Here is a 20131-nt window from a genome sequence, read left to right as displayed (position 1 = left end):
TTTACTCCTTCAGAAATGAGGGCATGGCTGCCTCAGTGTCATCTTGTCTTGGAGATGCCAATTCTGCTTTTCCTCCAATGATGATGAACAAAACACCCGAAGTTCAGTCTGGAGAACAGGCCATTGCGAAAACCACACAGTGGGAGAAGCCACAAAGAGACACTCAAAAAATAAGCCCTGATCTTCTGATACCTGTTATGGATAAGAAACCCATATGCAACATGACTGCCACAGACCAAGTCACTTCAAGATTGGACTCTGACTTTGGGTATCTCTCAGCACAAAAGGCCACAACGGACAATTTATTAAAATCAAGAGAAGAATTGGAAGTGGATTTTGCATTGTCTTCCACAAAAAGCTTTGATGGTTTGGACCCAGAACATTGTATGGAGAAAAGGGGAACTGAAAATGTGGCTTTGTCTATGGATAAGAGGCCGTGGTGTGAAAGAGATAGGAGTGTTACACAGGAACTTGTGTTATCAAGCACTGCAGTCAGTATGGAAGAAAAGTGTGTCTACACATCTAAGGTGGAACTTAGTCCATCGTGTACAACGTTGAGTTCTATTTCTCATTCACCATCCACTTTACTGCCTGAAGCTCAGATTGAAGGAACAGTGGGGGTGCCAAGTATGACTAAGTTACAATCAACCTGCCCACAATATTCCAAGATTCCTGGAATGCCATCTTTACATCAGTCACAAGTTATAGCTTGGCCTGATGATAGGAGGTTATTGTTTCAGAAGTTACCCAGCAACAGATTTCCTTTAATCGTGTATTCAGATTATGCAAGCTCCCTTTATGAGGGTAGGACAGGAATTGCAAAAATGGTGGACTTAACACCATCCTGCTCGAGGTCTGCCAGTATTCCTGGATTCCCATCTGCTTTGAAACGCGAGCCAAATATGACTTGTCTTTTACCTACATGTCCCAGAATTTGCAGGGTTCCAGGGTTAGCTTCTGCTGGATCAGTAACTGGATATGAAAAGATTGTTTGGGACAGATGTTCTCTGTGGAAGAAACCATTGGAGGTAAAAGAAGCATTTGTTTCGCACATGTCTTGTGTTCAGGAACAAGCTGTTAGTGATACTAATATGATTAAAGTCATGGTGGCCATGTTGCCAACATGTCCTAGAAAGGCCAGTGTCCCAGGGTTTCCTTCAGCACCATTGCAGAAGGCTTCAAATACTCCATGTATGGCCAGTCTTCTCCCTACATGCCCTAAACAGACAATGGTTGCAGGTATGCCAGGTAGACAAAGCGTTATGGCATATAATGAGAGCTGGCATATTTTGAGGGAATTCATTTCAGTTAGAGCATTGAGAAGTAATCCTGTTCTGGTTCAGGAAAAGTCACATGGGGATAAAGAACACATAAAACATATGGTAGATATGTTACCATCTTGTCCCTGGAAGGAAACCATCCCTGGTTTTCCCTCTGCGCCAAGAAAAGAACCAAGTGTGCCTGATGTTCTGTTTGCACCAAGCCACGATCCTAGCATGGCAGATGTTTTGCCTACTTGCCCAAGAAAAGACAGAGTCATTGGTTTACCCTCTAAGGAGCCAGTTAGTGCTCAATGTGAGGGTTTGGATATAACCAGGTACATTTTAATGGAGAACACCTTGAGTAAAGGTGAAGCCTTTGTTCCAGATAGTTCCCCAAGTGCTGCTCAGGATCTAGACAAAGGTGAAATGTTCGATTCAGTGGCAATGTTGCCCTCGGGCCCTGTGAGAACTTGTCTTGTGGGTATGCCCACAGATCCCCAGAAGTTGTTACCAAGTATTGTCAGTCTTGTACATATATGCCCTAAACAGACCCAAACTCCTGGTATGCCATCTCAAGATCAAAACAATTCAGCGAACAAAGATTGGCATGCCTTGAGGCGATTTATTAACAGGAGACCAGAGAAGAAAACACAAGCTCACATTGTTCAGTGGATACCGAAAGACACAGAAATCTCTAAAAATATGGTAGATATGTTGATAAGTTGCCCACAAAAAGCCAAAGTTTTTGGCCTACCCTCTGCTCCACGACAAGAACCCAGTATGGTTAATATAATGCCTTCGTGCCCAATACATAGTGGAATCCCTGGTTGGCCTTCAAAGACTGGACAAAAACTATGTTTGTCCAGCCGCAATGTATGGTTGGCTTCTAAAACCTTACAGTGGGAGAATCCATTTATCAAAAAGGAAGTGCAGATTCTAAATGCAGATTTGTGTTTTGATAAGATCACTGCTGAACGTATGAGTGCAATACTACTCTCTTGCCCCGAGAATGCTAGTGTCCCCGGGTTTCCCTCTGCTCTGACACGGACATTGGCAGATGGCCCAACTATGGTGAATTTATTGCCTAGTTGTACAAAGGAATCTAGAGTTCCTGGAATGCCACTTAGAGACACCACCAAACAATCACAGTGGCTAATGGAAAGTAAGCCGCTGCTACTCCCTAGGGAGAAGTCTGCAGTTACATTACATTTACAGGATGTTAATGTGTTCTATTCTGAATGTGATATGATCACAAATATGGTATCAATATTGCCGTCCTGCCCACAGACAGCCTGTTTACCTGGCTTTCCATCAGTACCATGTCAGGTGTTAGCAGATATACCAAGTATGATCAATCTGTTGCCTACTTGTCCAAGACAATCCAGAGTATGTGGAATACCCTCTAGATTCTACAGTGATTCTGATGAGACCGAATGGAGTGTGGACAAAAGGCCAGTATGGGAAAGGATATTAAGAAACCCAGGGAGACTGTCAGTAATACACGACCATAAGATGTATTTTAGAGAAAAGGCATTGGTTAGCATTATGGTATCAATGTTGCCATCCTGCCCACAGACAGCCTGTTTACCTGGCTTTCCATCAGTACCATGTCAGGTGTTAGCAGATATACCAAGTATGATCAATCTGTTGCCTACTTGTCCAAGACAATCCAGAGTATGTGGAATACCCTCTAGATTCTACAGTGATTCTGATGAGACCGAATGGAGTGTGGACAAAAGGCCAGTATGGGAAAGGATATTAAGAAACCCAGGGAGACTGTCAGTAATACACGACCATAAGATGTATTTTAGAGAAAAGGCATTGGTTAGCATTATGGTATCAATGTTGCAATCCTGCCCACAGACAGCCTGTTTACCTGGCTTTCCATCAGTACCATGTCAGGTGTTAGCAGATATACCAAGTATGATCAATCTGTTGCATACTTGTCCAAGACAATCCAGAGTATGTGGAATACCCTCTAGATTCTACAGTGATTCTGATGAGGCCGAATGGAGTGTGGACAAAAGGCCAGTATGGGAAAGGATATTAAGAAACCCAGGGAGACTGTCAGTAATACACGACCATAAGATGTATTTCAGAGAAAAGGCATTGGTTAGCATTATGGTATCAATGTTGCCATCCTGTCCAAAACACTCATTTATTCCCGGAATTCCCTCTAAGGCAGGAGAGAGACCCGTGGAAGCTGTGATGAAAGAGGCCCCCAGCATGTTAAAATCTGTAGCCACTTTCCCAAAACACAGTAAAATTCCAGGTCTACCTGCAAGGAATAGTGCAAAAGATTCTGATGGCTGGTATGTGGATAAGGATGTAGTTTTGGGAAACCAATTCAATAAAAGATATGGAGTTGTCCACCAAGATTTTACAGTTAAAGAAACGTCATATAGGGACAAAGAAATAATGCTGAGTATGCTTCCATCATGTCCACGACAAGCCCTGAACCCTGGATTTCCATCTGCTCCAAGACCCCAAGATGTTGTTGCAATTGTGGAAAAACATCCAGACATGGTACGGTTGCTGCCATGTTGCCCACGGCAGTCCAGTATCATTGGTTTCCCCTCAAGAGTGTCAATTATTTCTGATTCTAATGTAGAGGGCTGGCCAGTGATGATAAAGGCGCAAGGCTGCTGTCCAATTTACACAAAGTATAGATCTCCTCACAAAGATATGATAATGGCGAGTCTTTCTCTTGAACCTTCTTGTCCAAACATTGCTCTCAGTTCTGGCTTCACAGCAGTTCCACCGCCTGATGTAGACCAGCTTCCGAATATGGTAAATATTGTACCATCTTGCCCAAAGAAAGCCTCTATTTTTGGAGTACCATCAACACATGTGGACCATTCAGAACAGGGATGGCCAGGAACCAAAATAATTGGAAAGGAAAGAGAAAACCAGCGGCCACTTGAAGATCCTATTTGTAAGGATTCTGTCAGAAAGAGATCCAAACAGTTTATATTCCCTAGCCAAGATATACCAGATGATGTACACCAAAGAATGACAATTGAATCATCAACCTGTCCAATCGAGGCCATTGTCAAAGAGTTACCATCATCACATTCTGAAATCCAAGTGGACCATTCATCACCACCATCCTCCAGAGTTAATGGGATTGAGATGTTATTGGATGAGGCCGGTCCAACCAGATTAGATCTTGACACAAAGAAAACAAAATCTGATGTATGCTCAGCTTTGGAGAGACATAAGGATGAATCTGGCTTTTGGATGCCGATTGAGGCTGAAGAAATAGCTGTTCTAGAAAAAGGGTGAGTTGGAGAGTTGAAGTTTGAGTTCTCTCTGTGATGTCAGCGGGTTAGTTTTTGAAACATCTACTTTTCGATTCTGTTTTCAGAAACTTGCATTGCAGAATGTGGCACTCCATTCCTGACATGCCACTATTCTTGAGTGTTAGGAAGAGGTGGGTTGCCTTGGTTTTCACAGTGGATGCAATGATATGATGCATTTCCACAGTAATGCGTTTGCTTTGTCCCAACAATCTGACTGCAAAATGTGCTTTTGCTGTGTGTTATACTTTGTGTATCTTTGAGTTTTCTGTGGTACCCCAAATTTACAGTTTGTCCCTCTTGTCACTTGTCATTGTTTCAGCCCCTGGGGTCAAAAGGATGCTCAAGAAACACAGATATCAATGTATGAGAAGGGCAAAGAAGCAGAGTCTGCTGTAGTAACTGTGGAGGATCATGGTTTCATGCCCTTAGAAGAGTCAGATAAGACTTTGTCAGTAGAGTTAATGGACGTCAGTACTACACCTTATGACAGTGTGGATCAAGGGTCCGTTAGATACTCTGAGAGTGGGTAAGTACGAGACAGGCTAATACATGGCTTGTGCTCTTGTCAGTTTGATCAAGGTGTAGTGATGTGTGTTGCATGGTTTTAATTTATAATGTCCTCTTGAGGTAGGCTTCATTTCTTGCTCTTCATAGTCAAATTGTAGCACTAGTGAGCAAAATGGTTTGCCATAGGGAAAAAAAAATTATAACAAAGCAGTAGCAGAATACAAGTGCAAGTCAGTTTGGAAATCCATCCATGAATGAAAAGATAAAACGTAAACATACTTGAGTATTCGAGGGATATACTGTAAAGAATACTACTGTTAGATAATTTGAGGTAATTTTTCACTCAGTAATAATGCTGGCTTTACTGCACTGGCTGTTATAACTGTAGTTGTCGAATCAACCCTAAGCAAATGGTGTGGCATGATGTTTTTTTTTGCAGTGCAACTTTTTTAGCTCTAGTGGAGAGTTGTCCGTTTGGAGTGAATAGCATGTGTTGAAATTGCATGCATGGGAGTGAAATACCTATTTTAAGAATGATAATGAGTAGTAATATACAGTTTTATTTCCAACGTTGCTATCATATGTAAATTAGTTGTGATTGTTCGGTAGTGATTACTTACTTGCTAATTGATTGAGGTACACTGTACCAGGATTGCATTGTATTGTGATGAAAATATATAGAATTGTAATTTAACTCATGGGAATGCTCTTATACATTTTTTTTATTTGGCATCTTCCAACAGTAAACTTTGACTATAACTTTGTATTTACCTTCTCTTTAGACATGAAAACACGGTTTCACCACAGCCATCATGCCCAATTGTTGCTGGTGCAGCAGAACTCCCATCCCAAACCCAAATAAATAATGCTGAGCAGCAGTTACAAAAACACCCCACAAACAGGACCATACTATGGGAGGAGCTACCAAAGGCGACTACAATAAAATGTCCCACAGACAAGACTATACTATGGGCGGAGCTGCCAAAGGTGACTACAGAGGTAACGAGAAACGAGGTAACTAGAAAGGCATCAGAGGAAGAAATGGAATTTATAAAAGAAATGGCCAGTCTCTCTTCCATGTTACTCATTGGTGATGAAATGACGACAGATACAGAAGCTGGGATGACAGATCTATCGCCGATATCCCCTACAGTTAGTGGCGTATTTGAATTCGCTATTACTGCTAGACAAACTGATGAATGCCTTCTGGATAGCAAGTCTACTTGGGACACGCCATCAAAGGATAATGAAATGGTGGATAAAAAGTCTTCCCACCCTCGCGAACAATGTGTGCCATATTATATGGAGCCTGAAATTGAGTACAAACAGTCCACTTTCTTGGAAGTCTGTCCCAGTGTGACAAACATTGCTGGCATGCCATCCAAATTCCCTGTAAAAGAAAAACACTGGCTTATAGATCAAAAGCCAATCTGGGAGAGACAATCAAAAATGAAGGAAACGTTACCACCATATGCATTAAAGGATAATGAAAAGAACAAGAAGGAAATGGTTTTACTGGTACCCTCTTGTCCCAGAGAGGCTATAAATCCAGGGTTTCCGTCTGCACCACAACACAGTTCAGTTTTTTATGGATCAAATATGGTGGATATTTATCCCAGTTGTCCAAGTGTATCCACTATACCTGGTTCACCATCTATCAGTGAAGACAATAACAGATCATGGGTATCTCAACAGGAACCACTTTTGGAGAAGAAAATGAAAACTGAACTTGTTGTCATGACAGCGTCACCAAAAGAGAAGGAAGACATTACACTAATGGGAGCTTTGGTACCAACTTGCCCAAAACATTCTTGCATACCAGGCATCCCATCACTTCCACAACCTACTATAGCACATCATGGATCAGATATGATGAGCCTTTTAAGCTCTTGCCCCAAAACCTCTTGTATTGAAGGTGTTCCATCATTAATGGAACAATTTAGCAAAAGCTGGGCTACAGATTACAAACCCGTTGGACAAACACAGCCAAAAATCAACATGACGATGATTCAAGAGACACCTCACAATGATGACATGAGGGCCATGTCAGCTTTAGCCCTAACTTGTCCAAAAGAAGCTTGTATCCCTGGATTTCCATCTGCTCTGAAACCTACAGTAAGATATAATGGGGTCAATCTCCTTCCATCTTGCCCGGCCACCTCAAGAATGGCTGGTTTTCCTTCGATGCAGAAAGCTGACAGCAAAGACTGGAACACTATTCATCAGCCATTGTGGGAGAAGCAAATGAAAAAGGAGTCTGTATTATTACTGGAGAACGATAAAATGGACAAAAACATGAAAGGAGTTGTGTCTCTTGCACAAACTTGCCCAAGAGAATCACTCATCTCCGGCTTTCCAACTGTTCCAAAACCCAGGATAACTAATGTTATTGACATGACAAATATGATCAGTCTTTCAAGCTCATGCTCAAAAGTGTTACAAATACCAGGATTTCCATCATCTCATACTTTAAAAGAGTGGACAGTGAGCAGGAAACCACTATTTGAACCAAGACTGAAAGAAAAGCATGTGTCATTGATTGACAGTTGTGAAGAAGATAAGAGAGCAATGAAAACAATGGTTTCTCTTGTAACATCCTGTCCAAAAGAGGCGCAGACGCCAGGATTTCCCTCTTGTCCAAGTTCCAGAACTGTGTATAGTGCACCAAATATGATCAGCCTTTTAACATTGTGCCCGCAAGTTTCCAAAATTCCTGGATTCCCATCAGTTGATGGGGATATGAATTTAGAATGGGTTCAAGAAAAGGCGTCATTGCTGAAGTGGCTACCAAAGAAGAGGGTCATATTTGACACATCAAATGACAACAAAAAGATAATGAAGAATATGGTTTCCTGTGTACCATCCTGTCCTAAAGTGTCAAGTATCCCTGGTTTCCCATCTATTCCAAATCCCAAAAAGGTGTATTATGGCTTAAATGTAGTCAACCTCCTTCCTTTGTGCCCCCTAGTTTCTATCATACCTGGATTTCCATCAGTTGAAGGGCACAAGGAAGATGGATGGGGTGCTGAACTTGGTTTATTGATGCACAGACCACAAAAGAACATTCAGTTTAGGATTAACAGCTCACCAATTAATATAGACAAACCAAACAACATGCTTGCTTTGGTTCCTTCTTGCCCAAGATCATCAAAGATTCCAGGCTTCCCATCCGTCCCTCGATACAATATGCTGAGTCTTGTACCTGTTTGCTCCAAAGTATCCAATCTCCCTGGATGTGCATCCTTTGAAGGACCCTCAACATTACAATGGCTTTTTGATTCACATACTTTGTGTGATAAGCCATCAAAGGAGACCGTTTGTGTTATACACAATCCAAATCAAGATGGAGAAACTGCGAAGACAATGTTGGCCTTAGTGCCATCTTGCCCAGAAGCATCCAGGATCCCTGGGTTCCCCTCTGCACCTCGAATTAAACCCAAGATTGAACCCAATATGATTCGTTTTGTACATTGCTGCTCCAGTGCTTCAAGTCTCAAAGGATTTGCATCCATGACTACAGTCCCAAGTACAGGGTGGCTAAATGAAACAAAACCAATATTGATAAAGCCTCAGGAGAAGAGGGCAGAAATGATTTTGTCACTTGCTGGACAGGACCAGCTATCTTGCTACAACATGAAAAGCATGGTGGCATTAGTGACATCCTGCCCAAAAGAAGCCAGAGTATGTGGTTTTCCTTCTGCTCAAGTTGTAAACAGACCGCCAAATATGGTCAGCTTATACACATCTGCTCCGTGTGTTTCATGTATCCCAGGTTTTCCATCAGCAAGGATGCTTAGCTTTGAATGTACAAATATACAAACTAGGACAACACACAGCGAGTCCCTGTTTGAGAAGCTGCAGAAAGAGAAGGTTTTCATCACTGCAAAATTCTCAGCCAAAGATAAACATGAACAAGATGAAATGGAGCACATGGTAGCAATGGCTCCATCATGTCCACATTTGACTCGAATCTCTGGGCTTCCCAGCATTTCACAACTGAATCCAACAGAGGAAGAAACAATGACGATTCCCGTCCCTTCTTCTACTGAGAAGCATACATCACAAGAATTGCCTCATGCAGAGTCAACTCAGTCACATCTCAAAGACCCAAGTATGCCTGGTGTTCCCTCCACATCTTTTAGCCTCCCCAGCACAGCACTTGCATATGGTGAGACATTCACAGTGTGAAAATCGAAGTCACGTTCACCTTTCTTTGTCTTGTTTTTTTATGTGTATTTTACTATGTTTGCTTTTATGACAGAGGAGAAATTCAAAGGCGGTGCAAAGCAAAACATAAACCTTTGTGTAGATAACGGGTAAGTAAAAGAGCCCAGTGCTCTTGCATTGTTTGCTGTGAAAGGGGTCAGTTTAGTGCCTGCCTAACATAGACTGTTTGGACCTAAAGACAATAGTTTTAGTAACTTGACAATACAGTGCATGGTAAATTTCAGCATCTCTGTGACGACCGTATTTCATTACATTTTTTATTGTGTATCTGCCTGAGTTCTGTGGATCACACCTTAAACTGTGTTGTATCTGGGTCCTCAGCAAATCACACATAGAAAGGATAGTAGCAGAGGAAACCCAAACAAAAGGGAAGAAACCATTGGACATATCGGAACCAACAGGAGTCTTGGGTTGGGAAGTATTGGAGGCAGAGGAAACAATTACAGAAAAACAGGCAAAATCCTCTTTGTCAGCAAAAGAGGAAGAGGCGTCAGGATTAGTAAAGGCTATTGTGGGTGTTTTCCACAAAGGGTAAGTGTAAGACTGGTCTGAAACTAATAGTGTGAAGCATGCAACATAGTGTGCATCAATTATTGTTAACCCTAAATGGAGACATTTCATGGTCCACATCATCATACATCAAACTCATTCTATTTTCAAATGCAGAATTTGACATTTCAAAGTTTGGGGTAAAGTAAAAACCGGATTGCATTTGCATGGGAATTTATTTTACTTTCTCCAATACTCACTGGTTTCTATTAGTTACATGTTTATTGAAACCATTGTTTTTGCATGGTTCCAGGTTTCACTCACTCACTCCAGTATCCATGTCTCACAGTTATGAAACAGTAGCATCCATTTTGGGGCCGTCTAGCTCTACCTTAGCTGAAGTGGAGCACCAACCCAAAGCTGCCTCTTCTATGGATCTGAAAGACAAGACACCGACGCCTTCAGATGAGTTTTCATCAGATTTCGTGGACAACACTATTCCCATACAGACGATAGAGGGCCAGTTTGAAGACAATCACACCAAACATAACATTGAATATCCAACAAGTGCTGAGCCTTACATGTTGGACTCTCCATCAACAACTACTGACAATGATGACGGGTTTTTGGTTTGTGCAAGCATGAAGAAATGGCCACCACTGACAGAGGCAGATATCACTGAAATATCAAAGGAAGATAGTGAACAAGTAGAGGAACAAGAGGCCTCTCTTGATCAATGGCATACAAAGGAGAGATCACTCACAGGGCAGGACTCTGGTCAAACATCTGTGTACATTGAAAGTTTGTTAGCAAGGCACCAGACTGAGATAGAACAGGATGAGGTTAGAACAGTGTCAACTTCTTCACAACTGGATAAAGGGTGAGTTTTGGCGAACAATGATCCGGTTAGTGTTTGGTTGCACGGTGTGATAGTGTACGTGTTCTGCATTTTTGGTGATAACATTGTCTCTTGTTCTGCTTATGAGCGCTTACTACTCAGGAAATTGTGATGGTCAAGTATTTGTGATGGCCGTAAATATTGGCATTGCGATGTGGAATGGTAAAGTTGCTTTTTTTTGTAGTGTTTTAGGTAGGTGTTGTAAATTTAGGGTAACTTTGTCTTAAAAGTATGGCCTTTATGTGCTGCTGTGTTGTTTCAATGACAGTGTGCATGTAAACAAGTAAAGCAGAATATTGCAAATGACGGTCAGCTTTGTTTTACAATGTTTCATAAGATTTAGTTGCTGTCTTGTCGGTTGAGCAGATGTATTGGCTGGAGATAAGGTGCATTGTACAACTATATGACAAAGTAAAGAACATCAAATTCTGAAGCTTTTCCTTTCTTTTCCTTAAGCCCCCAACAAACAAACATGGAAGGAATTTCTGGCACTTCCCTGCAGCCTACATCAAATGAGTCACTGACAGACGCAAGTGTACATAGAGAGATACTCATGGACAAACCCTCAGATATTCAGGACATTAGTACAGTTGGACCACAAGCTGACATTGCTGTCCCTCAGCGAGGCAGAAAGCCCAAAAGAAAAGTTCCTGAACCTCAACAGAAAAGGTGTGATCAAGAAAAAGGCACTGTTCCATTACGACCACTCAGACGGAAGGATAGTTTGACACCAGACCGCAAACATAAATCTGAAGGTGTGTCGGTCAAGCTCCTTCCTGAGGTTGTTCGAGGCCAGTCTGAAAAGAAAGATGCTGCTGTTGAGATACAACCTGCCACTGCCCCATCTTTCAGCATAAAGACAGGAGACAGTAGCATTCCTCTTGGTGTACCTCAGAATGGTCATGCCCAAGAAAGTGTTACTGCTCAAGTAACACCATACACAAGTGACTATGGACAAAAAGGAGAAGCTGAATCTGTGCAAATGTCCGTGAATGTTGTCGCGCCTCCTCGTGTTAAAAGACGAGATAGTAGTTTGCCACCTGAAACTCCACAGAAAGATACCCCTTGCAAGCCTCAGAGGAGAAAAGGCAGTGTCACTAGAGAGATATCTGTTCGAAAAACTAATGACCAACAGGATTTGAAAGCCCAAGTCAGTTCTGCTTTGAAAACCACAGATCCTGTTCCTGCTCAACCCTGTGAGAGAAGCCATGGTGTTGCTGGTGCTCTTGAACCTTTACAGAGCATTGATAAACCCGGTCAAACAGCCACTGAAATGATCCCTTCACAACCTGTAGGAAGAAAAGACCAAACAACAAAACCAAAATCTAATGAAACAGATTTTGTTGCAAGTGCCTCTCTACATGCAGACACAGAACTGGTCTACTCAAAGGACACAGAGCAAACATCTTGTACCTTGGAATGGTCCAAGAAAGACATTGATACATCTGTCCAGGCCTCTTCTCACGTAATTCCTCCCTCGGAAACTAAGGGAATCGAGAGCATCACCCCAAAGCCAGCACCAGAGATATTTCAAGTTGAACAAACCGCTTCTCTCTCAATCATAAAGAAGATACGTCTGCCACAACGTGGCAAGAGATTGCCCTCAAGAAGATCTGGCAAAATCGACAGTGACAAGGAGTCTGTAAAACCAGTCCAGATCGACAACACTGTTGTGGAACAAATAAAGCAGTCAATTATTGCTGGCGACACATCTGTTGAAACGATCAACATCACATCTTCTCAGAATTCAGAGGGTGTATCAGAGATAGCAGAAGCAGAGAAAGACAAACAAACAGCTCTTCATATCCCAAGGCATCGTGTGAGAAAAGGTCTCAGTGGCTCCTTCCCAGATGACGTTACAGCAATGGCGAGCACGTCTAAACCTTCCCACGGAGAAGAGGCACAGGCAGCAAGGCAAGGTGGTCCTTTATCCATTTCCTCAACAACTAAAGAATTGTCAAAGGTGCAACACAGCAAAGGCTCCCCCCCTCTTCCCATGGGTGATCAACCTTCTACATCTACAGAAGAAGTGGCTCCTGTAAAGTTGAGAAGCAGATTGACCATTGAGAGCAGTGTTCAAGTAGAGGAGACACCAGGAGCTACAAGCTTGCCTGTACCAAAACCAAGAGCAAAGAAGCGCCTCAGTGGTTCGTTCCCAGATGCCACTATAATTTCTGGCACGCCACCTCCCTGCCTGCCAGACACAGTAACTGACACCACTGGTGAGGAATCAGTCCAACAGAACGAACAGTCAAGTTTGCCTGTTCCATTGCCACGGGCCAAGAAACGTCTCAGTGCGACTTATTCAGATAGCACACCGCCTGTAGACAATGCATTCCCCCTAGAAATGGAACTCTCTCAGAGAAACTCAGAGGATACATCTGCCACTAGGAAGGAAACTAAGGAAGGCTCAACATCGCTGGATTCAAGTATGATCTCTGAAGGAGGTTTCGTCACAATCCAAGGAGAAGATGATGCTGCGTCAGAGTTGGAACGGGAAGTGCTAGAAGCAATGGGAGAAGAAGAGTTTCCTCAGGAAGACTCTGTAGAAGATACCGAGAAGGCACCATCCAGAATGGATGAAATCATTGAAGGCTGGACCTTTACAGAAAAGCCTGTTGTCACAGATGACTCAGAGAAGCCTGCAGAGGCAGTGTTTGAGCAAGCTGACATTGAAAAAGTCCTGGGAGCAGAGGTTGATAGGTGCCTTGCTTCCACTGTTGCATCTTCTCAGGATGACTGGCTGCATGTAGAGGATGATAAAGACGGTGAACCAATGGAAATAAACTCAAGGAAGGAAATGAGGGACGAAGAGTTGGACTTTGGCTTTGTGTCTGTAGATGTAGATGCTGGTGGTTTAGAGGAAGAAAGGTAAGATTAGTCGGTACACATTAAGGTGTGGGGGTGTACCAGGGTTGGAAATTAGCATCAGCCACCAGCCAAATGCTGGTAAAATATGCAGGTGGCTGCTAGATTTGCTTTGCTCACCGGGCAGAAAAACAATGGTAATTCATTGAGTGGCTGGTAGATTTTGGACCAGAAAAGTTAATTTCCAACCCTGTAACTGACTAACTCTACACAATAGAAATTCTCATGTCCTTGTATTTTCTAATTATCTTACATGGTGTGGCGTCATTAGCAACATGGCTTACAAAATCATCAATAACCAGTATTTTGTTGTTCATGACAAACATGTTATCAAACAAATTGTGGAATTTATTTCTCACTTTGCTTTATTTTTGTGTGTCTTTCCAGGCAAAAGTCACAAGTTGCTGGCCTCCACCAAGCCAATGAACCAACCACACCTCAGAAAAGAACTGCAGATGGGGCTGCCTCTCTGGAAGTATGTTAAAGCTGCATTTATCAATATTTTTTAGATTAACAATCGATCAAATAACTGTGTATAATAGCTGGTGAAGAAAGAGTAAAGTGTAGTGAATATTGGGCTTACATTGATCAGGTGGATGGGAACACAACTTCAAATCAATGCTAATATTGCTCAGTGTCTGCTGGACCTGTTAATTGGCAATAATGCTCCATATTGTAAAGTCAAATGTGTTATTGTTCTGACACCAAAATGGCAAACAACCATTTAATAATAGTATTTATTCAGCTCTTACTCACTTGATTGTTCAGGGACTATATGTACTGTAAATGTCTGAAATGTAATTTATATTTACAATCATTTCCCATGGTCATTGTGTTTGTTCTAGTGCTTTTCGCCCACTCCAAGCTTAGTGACGTCCAGCCAGTCTCTACTGGACTGGTGTCAGGCAGTCACACAGGATCACAAGGGAGTGAAGATCACCAACTTCAGTACCTCCTGGAGGAACGGCCTTGCCTTTTGTGCCATTTTGCATCACTTCCAACCAGAAAAGATGTAAGAAACAGTTGAAATTAGTTTGTCTATAGATAAAGAAAAGGTATTTTATTCCTCTTTATGCTTACACTGTTATATGCGTTTATTTTTTTTTCTTTGTGTAGTAATTTTGAAATGCTGGACCCGTATGACATCAAGCACAACAACAAAAAGGTGATTGGCCATCTGTTGAATACCAACAATAGCATAACCATAACTTTTCCATGTGTTGGTTGATAATTCCTGATCTACTTTTCGGCAAATCTGCAGGCCTTCGACGGCTTTGCCGATCTTGGCATTTCCAGGCTGATGGAGCCTTCAGACATGGTCATGCTTGCGGTGCCTGACCGCCTCATTGTCATGACCTACCTCAACCAGATCCGCACCCATTTCACGGGCCAGCAGCTCAGCGTGCTTCACATAGAGAGGAATAACAGCGAGTCCAGCTATGCACTAGCAATGGACCGAGAGAGCCAAGACGACCCCGAGGCAACTGTTCGCTACTGCACCCAGAGGCTGCAGGAGGAGGGTATCAGTCTAGACACTAATGGGACTGCAGCCACAGCAGAGTCGGACAGTAACACAAGGGATGTCGTTCCACCTCCCAGAACCAAACGGCCGCAGGTTGCTGGGGCAGGTGGGGCTCAGTTACCAGTGGTACCACCAAGGTCTCATTTCCTGTCCAAGACTGGTTTCTCTCATGTCAAAGATGCTGATCTGGTCAAGAAGCGTAGGTCACAGCGGAGGAGTGGGTCAGTAGACGAAGCAGAGATAACGGTGGTATGATACCTTATTGACTTATTCTTTTATCCCTTTTAATTCTCATCATTATATTTGTATCTAATACTTCTCTGTGATATATGAGGAACTCTTTTGTTTGCAGGTCGTTGCAGGGCAAGAAGACAGTGTAATCGCCCGGAGGAAGTCAGACACTGGTAAGATATCATGTGCTATTAATATATCCACCTTTTAAATGTTTTTGTTGACTTTATTTGGACATTAGAATGTTTTTCCATTGTTGAAATTGAAGTTGTTAAGCATTGCTTCATTCATACAAGTGGTATCGTTCATTTGTGTTTGTCTCACAGAGAGAACAGAGGCTGCGGTTGAGGAGGGAAGACCAGAAGGCCAGGTCAGTAACCGTTTGTTTCATTGTAGGGTTGAATATCTAGAACTGATCCTAACTATCTGTAGGTAATTGTGTCTGTTTGTGTGTATTAATGTATCCAGGACGCCAGCCAGTATGTGCTGAGTCAGATAGAAGCCCTGGAAGCGGAACAAAATCATATTGATAACAGAGCAGGTGTAGTGGAGAGGAAACTCAGACAACTACTGGAAACAGGTAAGATCATCTTCATAATGTACTTCATGGGTGCACAATAAATGAAAAGCAGAGGAAATTCTGGGTTATAAAGTAATATTTTGAGGGAACAAAGTACAAATTGTGCAAAGACAATGTGCAATTTCAAGGCATAATTTGTCATTTAAGGGCACTAATTTATGGAGGATGGAACTTGCCAAAATAAAAAAAGATGACTCCATAAATAAATAAATGTGTCTTTACAGGTAGCAAAAGTATATTAAAAATAAATGTAGCCATTAATTAATTAATTGATGAAATGTGACATAAATTGATATTTCTATATTAATTTGCTTCTTTATTTATTTATATTTATATTAATTCCTTTATTTATTTACTCTTCTGTTTAATTTTCCCTTTTATTAATGCATGTATTTGATTTTATTATTTTTTTAATTTATTTTTGTATTTTTGAATTTATTTCTTATATATTCATTTATTTTTTATTTAAAATTTATTTTATCAATTAATTAATGGCTGCATGTATTTAATACTTTTGCTACATTTAATGGCATATTTATTTATTTATTTATCGAGTCATTTATTTATTTATTAATTTTGTCTTTTTTTCTTTTGGCAGGTTTTGTCCTCCATACTAATTACTCATTTTGGGCTAGAGGACAGGATGCATGTAATGTGTCACTGGAAATCTTCCCTCATTTCAACACCAAAAGCCCACATGTACATAGACACGTGTTTAAACAACTGTGGTATAGACAAATAATAAAATTTTTAAATGATTTGAATGCTAATAGTTCTGATCTCATTCATTATTCACTGTGGAACTCCATTATCCCAATGTAGGAAAGAAAGAGAAGTACTATAACTAACAGAGGGGTTACAGTAATGTGCTTTTTCTCCTGCAGGCAGTGACAAGGTGGAGGAGGAGAGGTTGATCCAGGAATGGTTCACGCTGGTCAACAAGAAGAATGCTTTAATCAGGAGGCAGGACCATCTGCAGCTACTGTAAGACATCCACGTAACAACACACATTGCTGGAAACATGCACAGTATATACTCAGTATATACGCATCTCTTGTGATTGACAGGCTGGAGGAGCAAGACTTGGAAAGAAAATTTGAGCTGTTAAACGAGGAGCTGAGGGACATGATGGCAATTGAAGGTACGACTTTATTGCATCCCTGAAAATAATGTGATAACCATTTTGCACATAACTGCACAGCTCTAAGCTCCGATGTTGTCTGTCAAACTGACGTCTCTCTTGACTGTAGTCAGGCTGAACCGCCGTCGTCCTCCTCTCTCATCATTTTTCTTTTCCAGAAAGTTCTCACTATCCTTTGTTTCTTTCTGCTGTGTTTGTGATGCAGAGACCCAGAAGTCTCAGGCCCATATACACAGAGAGCAGCTGCTACTTCAGGAGCTGGTTTCACTGGTCAACCAGAGAGACGAACTGGTCCACAATATGGATGCCAAAGAGAGAGGGTGAGACACACTTCCTGTGCTGTTTGAAGGGTTAATAGAGTCTGCAGCGTTCTCATATATCTCCGTTTTAGGGGCTCAAAAACCTCAGAGTAGTGTGGACACTAGGCATAATCATAGCAAAAGTTATGTGTTTTAAAACGTATTAGTGTGGATGTAGCCTGAAACACATCATGTGTAGACAGCCTGTGACTGTCCTCCTGTCCGTTGTCTTCAGAGCTCTGGAGGAGGACGAGCGTCTGGAGCGAGGCCTGGAGCAGCGGAGGAGGAAGTATTCTAAACAGCAGAAAGAGAAGTGTGTGATGCAGTGATTCTATCAACCTCCAGCCACTAAACGCTGGGTCACCTATCCGAGAGGAAGTGGGTGAAGACATGTTTCACCTGCTGTCAGACTGATTGGTTTTAAGACAGCGGTGAGAGGACATTTAGACACAACTGCCCCCAAGGTGGGTACTTCTGAACCAAGATGTGTTTCCAGTGGAGAATCAGATGACCCAAAGAGACACGTCAGCTGTGTTTAGGATTCTGAATCAACTTTCATTTTCATTTGCTTCCCCTTGTGAGAGTCTTAAAATGTGGCGCTAGGCTCCGTTTTATGACCAAGGGTCAAGGTAATTGAAGTGGGCATCCCACAAATTAAATTCATTGTCCATTTACCAACCGCTACAGGATGTTCAGCACCCACTGAGCAGAGTTTGGACTGTTTGCTTTGCAGTTTCTGTGCTGTGTATTTAGTGACTGTTATTGTTACAGACTGTGACTGTGAAGTGCGTTTGATTGAAAGTGTGTGTGGGACTGGAAATGTTCGGTACAGATATGAGCTGCCAAAAACAGGAGAAGTAGGTTTGACCAGTGTTTGTTAAAGAGGACCTTTTGTTTGTTATACTTTTTCCCCTTTCCTTTAGTGTGTTATATAATTTTTTGTGCATGGAAAAGGTCTGCAAAGTTACAAAGTCCAGCCAAAGGAAGTTCCTCTCCCTTCCTGAAATGCCTTGATAGAAGTCCCACCCCCTCTGCTGCTCTGATTGGTCAGCTGGCCCACTGCTGTGATTGGTCACATACTCTTCAGAATAGGCTCCAGCTCCGCTTTAACTAGCTTTGTTTGAGGGTGTGCCACACTGGCTGCTAGGGCAGGTATTATGCAAGTGTGTTACTTGGTGACATCACAACGTTACAGAAGAAAAGGCGGGACTTCAAGCAAGGCACCAAATGGAAGGTTCAAACACACTTTTACCATTGCCTTAAACATCCATATGGATGTGTTTGGATCTATCGCCCCTATCAGCAGGATGACATCTGGGTAAGGTTTGGTTAAGTTTAGGCTTAAATACACTTGGTTAGGGTTAAGGAAAGATTATGGTTTGCGATTGAAAAAAAAAAAGGACATGAAGGGACAGTTCGCCTCCAAATCAAAAATACATATTTTGACTCATACCTGTAGTGCTTGTGACCGTGCAAGATGTACGCATTAATGGTGTCCTCCTTCTATATTGATTCAACAATCTAGATTGATGAATAGCACTACAGGTGAGAGGAAAAATATGTTTTTTGATTTTGGGGTGAAGTGTCCCTTTAAGATTATGGAAGGATTGTGGTCATGGTTAAAGCTGATGTTCACCACATCCAGCAAGCGAATGTACATCAACAAATATTGGTCTAGCCCGAGAGAGGAAACTACACTGTTTAAACATATAATCAGTCACCACAGTTGCCTTACTGAAGGATGAGCTACGTTATAAAATGACTGTTAAACTGGCCAAGTTTCACCTCATGGTGGTGATTCCACTGGAACTGTTGTGCCCTTGTTGTTTGGATATGATTGTTATTACAGTTTGGAAAAGAGAAGTAGTCTGATTTTGGTGTTTGAGATGTTTGAAATGTTTACACATCATCTTGTATGATGGGATAAAGGGGCAAGGAAAGCAGCCATTTAAAATAACTTATTAGATTAATTTAAAGTTTTACTATTTATTCAAGACATATCAACTGGAGAAGCAGCAAGGTACAGTATGTATTTTAACCAAAGCTTACAGCCCCCAGTTTTCATCTGTGTAGAGGACGTTCACACAGTACAGTAGCATTGATCCTCTCTAGAGACTTCATTCATATTCATGACAGTGACATAGGAATATTTATACTTTTCTTTTGCCACTGATAAGGAAAATGCTGTGATAGGGTTTAAGTGTTTAAACACATTCAATGACTCCTGCCTTTTATTTTGAAAAATACTTTTACATTATGCAAATGTATGTTTTTTTAGGTAAAGATGTGAATGTTTCTTCAAAATAAAAGCCAAATCTATGCTATAGCTACAATATTAACATATTAGCGCTTCCATCTGTTCCAAGAATTAAAGGGTACTTCCTCCTTGTTTTTTGCACTGAATAAGTTCTGTGTTTTTACTTCAGTACAAGGATGTTCTGTAACAGTGACAATTATTTTGTGTTTAAAAAGTTTGCAGTTCTCATCTTGACGTTTTTATGTTATATTTGCACTATTTGTAAAGTTTGGAAAATACAAAAGATTTAAATGCCTTTGCACATCTCATGCCGTTTTATTTAATATTGTATAAAATAATTACATTTATTGTATTATATTGGTATGAGTATGTATATATATATATATATTTATATATATAATATATATATAAATATATATATATTATTTTATTTTTTTATTAATTTGTTATTTTATTATTGTTATTTTATTTTTAATTTAAGTAACTTTTTGAATGACAGAGAATACGACAAAATAATTAAAAAGATTTTTTTTTTCAAAGTAAAGCTT

General features: G+C 41.2%; 1 protein-coding gene across 12 annotated transcripts in view; it reads left to right on the top strand.

Annotated features, from left to right (window-relative positions):
- ehbp1l1a (EH domain binding protein 1-like 1a) overlaps positions 1 to 19878 on the top strand; it is a 38766-nt gene extending 18888 nt beyond the window's left edge. For 5 of the 12 annotated variants that reach the window (XM_037759335.1, XM_037759334.1, XM_037759330.1 and 2 more), the window contains 19 exons: positions 14 to 4543; positions 4630 to 4695; positions 4884 to 5090; positions 5854 to 9239; positions 9333 to 9387; positions 9620 to 9829; positions 10101 to 10667; positions 11142 to 13556; positions 13941 to 14028; positions 14399 to 14565; positions 14670 to 14718; positions 14815 to 15324; positions 15428 to 15479; positions 15633 to 15676; positions 15775 to 15886; positions 16771 to 16870; positions 16954 to 17027; positions 17233 to 17347; positions 17562 to 19878. In XM_037759335.1, coding sequence (XP_037615263.1) covers positions 14 to 4543; positions 4630 to 4695; positions 4884 to 5090; positions 5854 to 9239; positions 9333 to 9387; positions 9620 to 9829; positions 10101 to 10667; positions 11142 to 13556; positions 13941 to 14028; positions 14399 to 14565; positions 14670 to 14718; positions 14815 to 15324; positions 15428 to 15479; positions 15633 to 15676; positions 15775 to 15886; positions 16771 to 16870; positions 16954 to 17027; positions 17233 to 17347; positions 17562 to 17655 — 12841 coding nt within the window. In that variant the 3' untranslated portion in view covers positions 17656 to 19878. The remainder of the gene's footprint in view (positions 1 to 13; positions 4544 to 4629; positions 4696 to 4883; positions 5091 to 5853; positions 9240 to 9332; positions 9388 to 9619; positions 9830 to 10100; positions 10668 to 11141; positions 13557 to 13940; positions 14029 to 14398; positions 14566 to 14669; positions 14719 to 14814; positions 15325 to 15427; positions 15480 to 15632; positions 15677 to 15774; positions 15887 to 16770; positions 16871 to 16953; positions 17028 to 17232; positions 17348 to 17561) is intronic. The other 7 variants (XM_037759331.1, XM_037759333.1, XM_037759337.1 and 4 more) reach the window with 7 other exon arrangements.
- Positions 19879 to 20131: the final 253 nt, after the last annotated feature.

Source organism: Sebastes umbrosus, chromosome 22, assembly GCF_015220745.1.
Source record: "Sebastes umbrosus isolate fSebUmb1 chromosome 22, fSebUmb1.pri, whole genome shotgun sequence".
Classification (NCBI taxonomy): domain Eukaryota; kingdom Metazoa; phylum Chordata; class Actinopteri; order Perciformes; family Sebastidae; genus Sebastes; species Sebastes umbrosus.
Note: the sequence above shows the minus strand (reverse complement) of the source record. Positions and strands in the feature narration are given on the sequence as shown.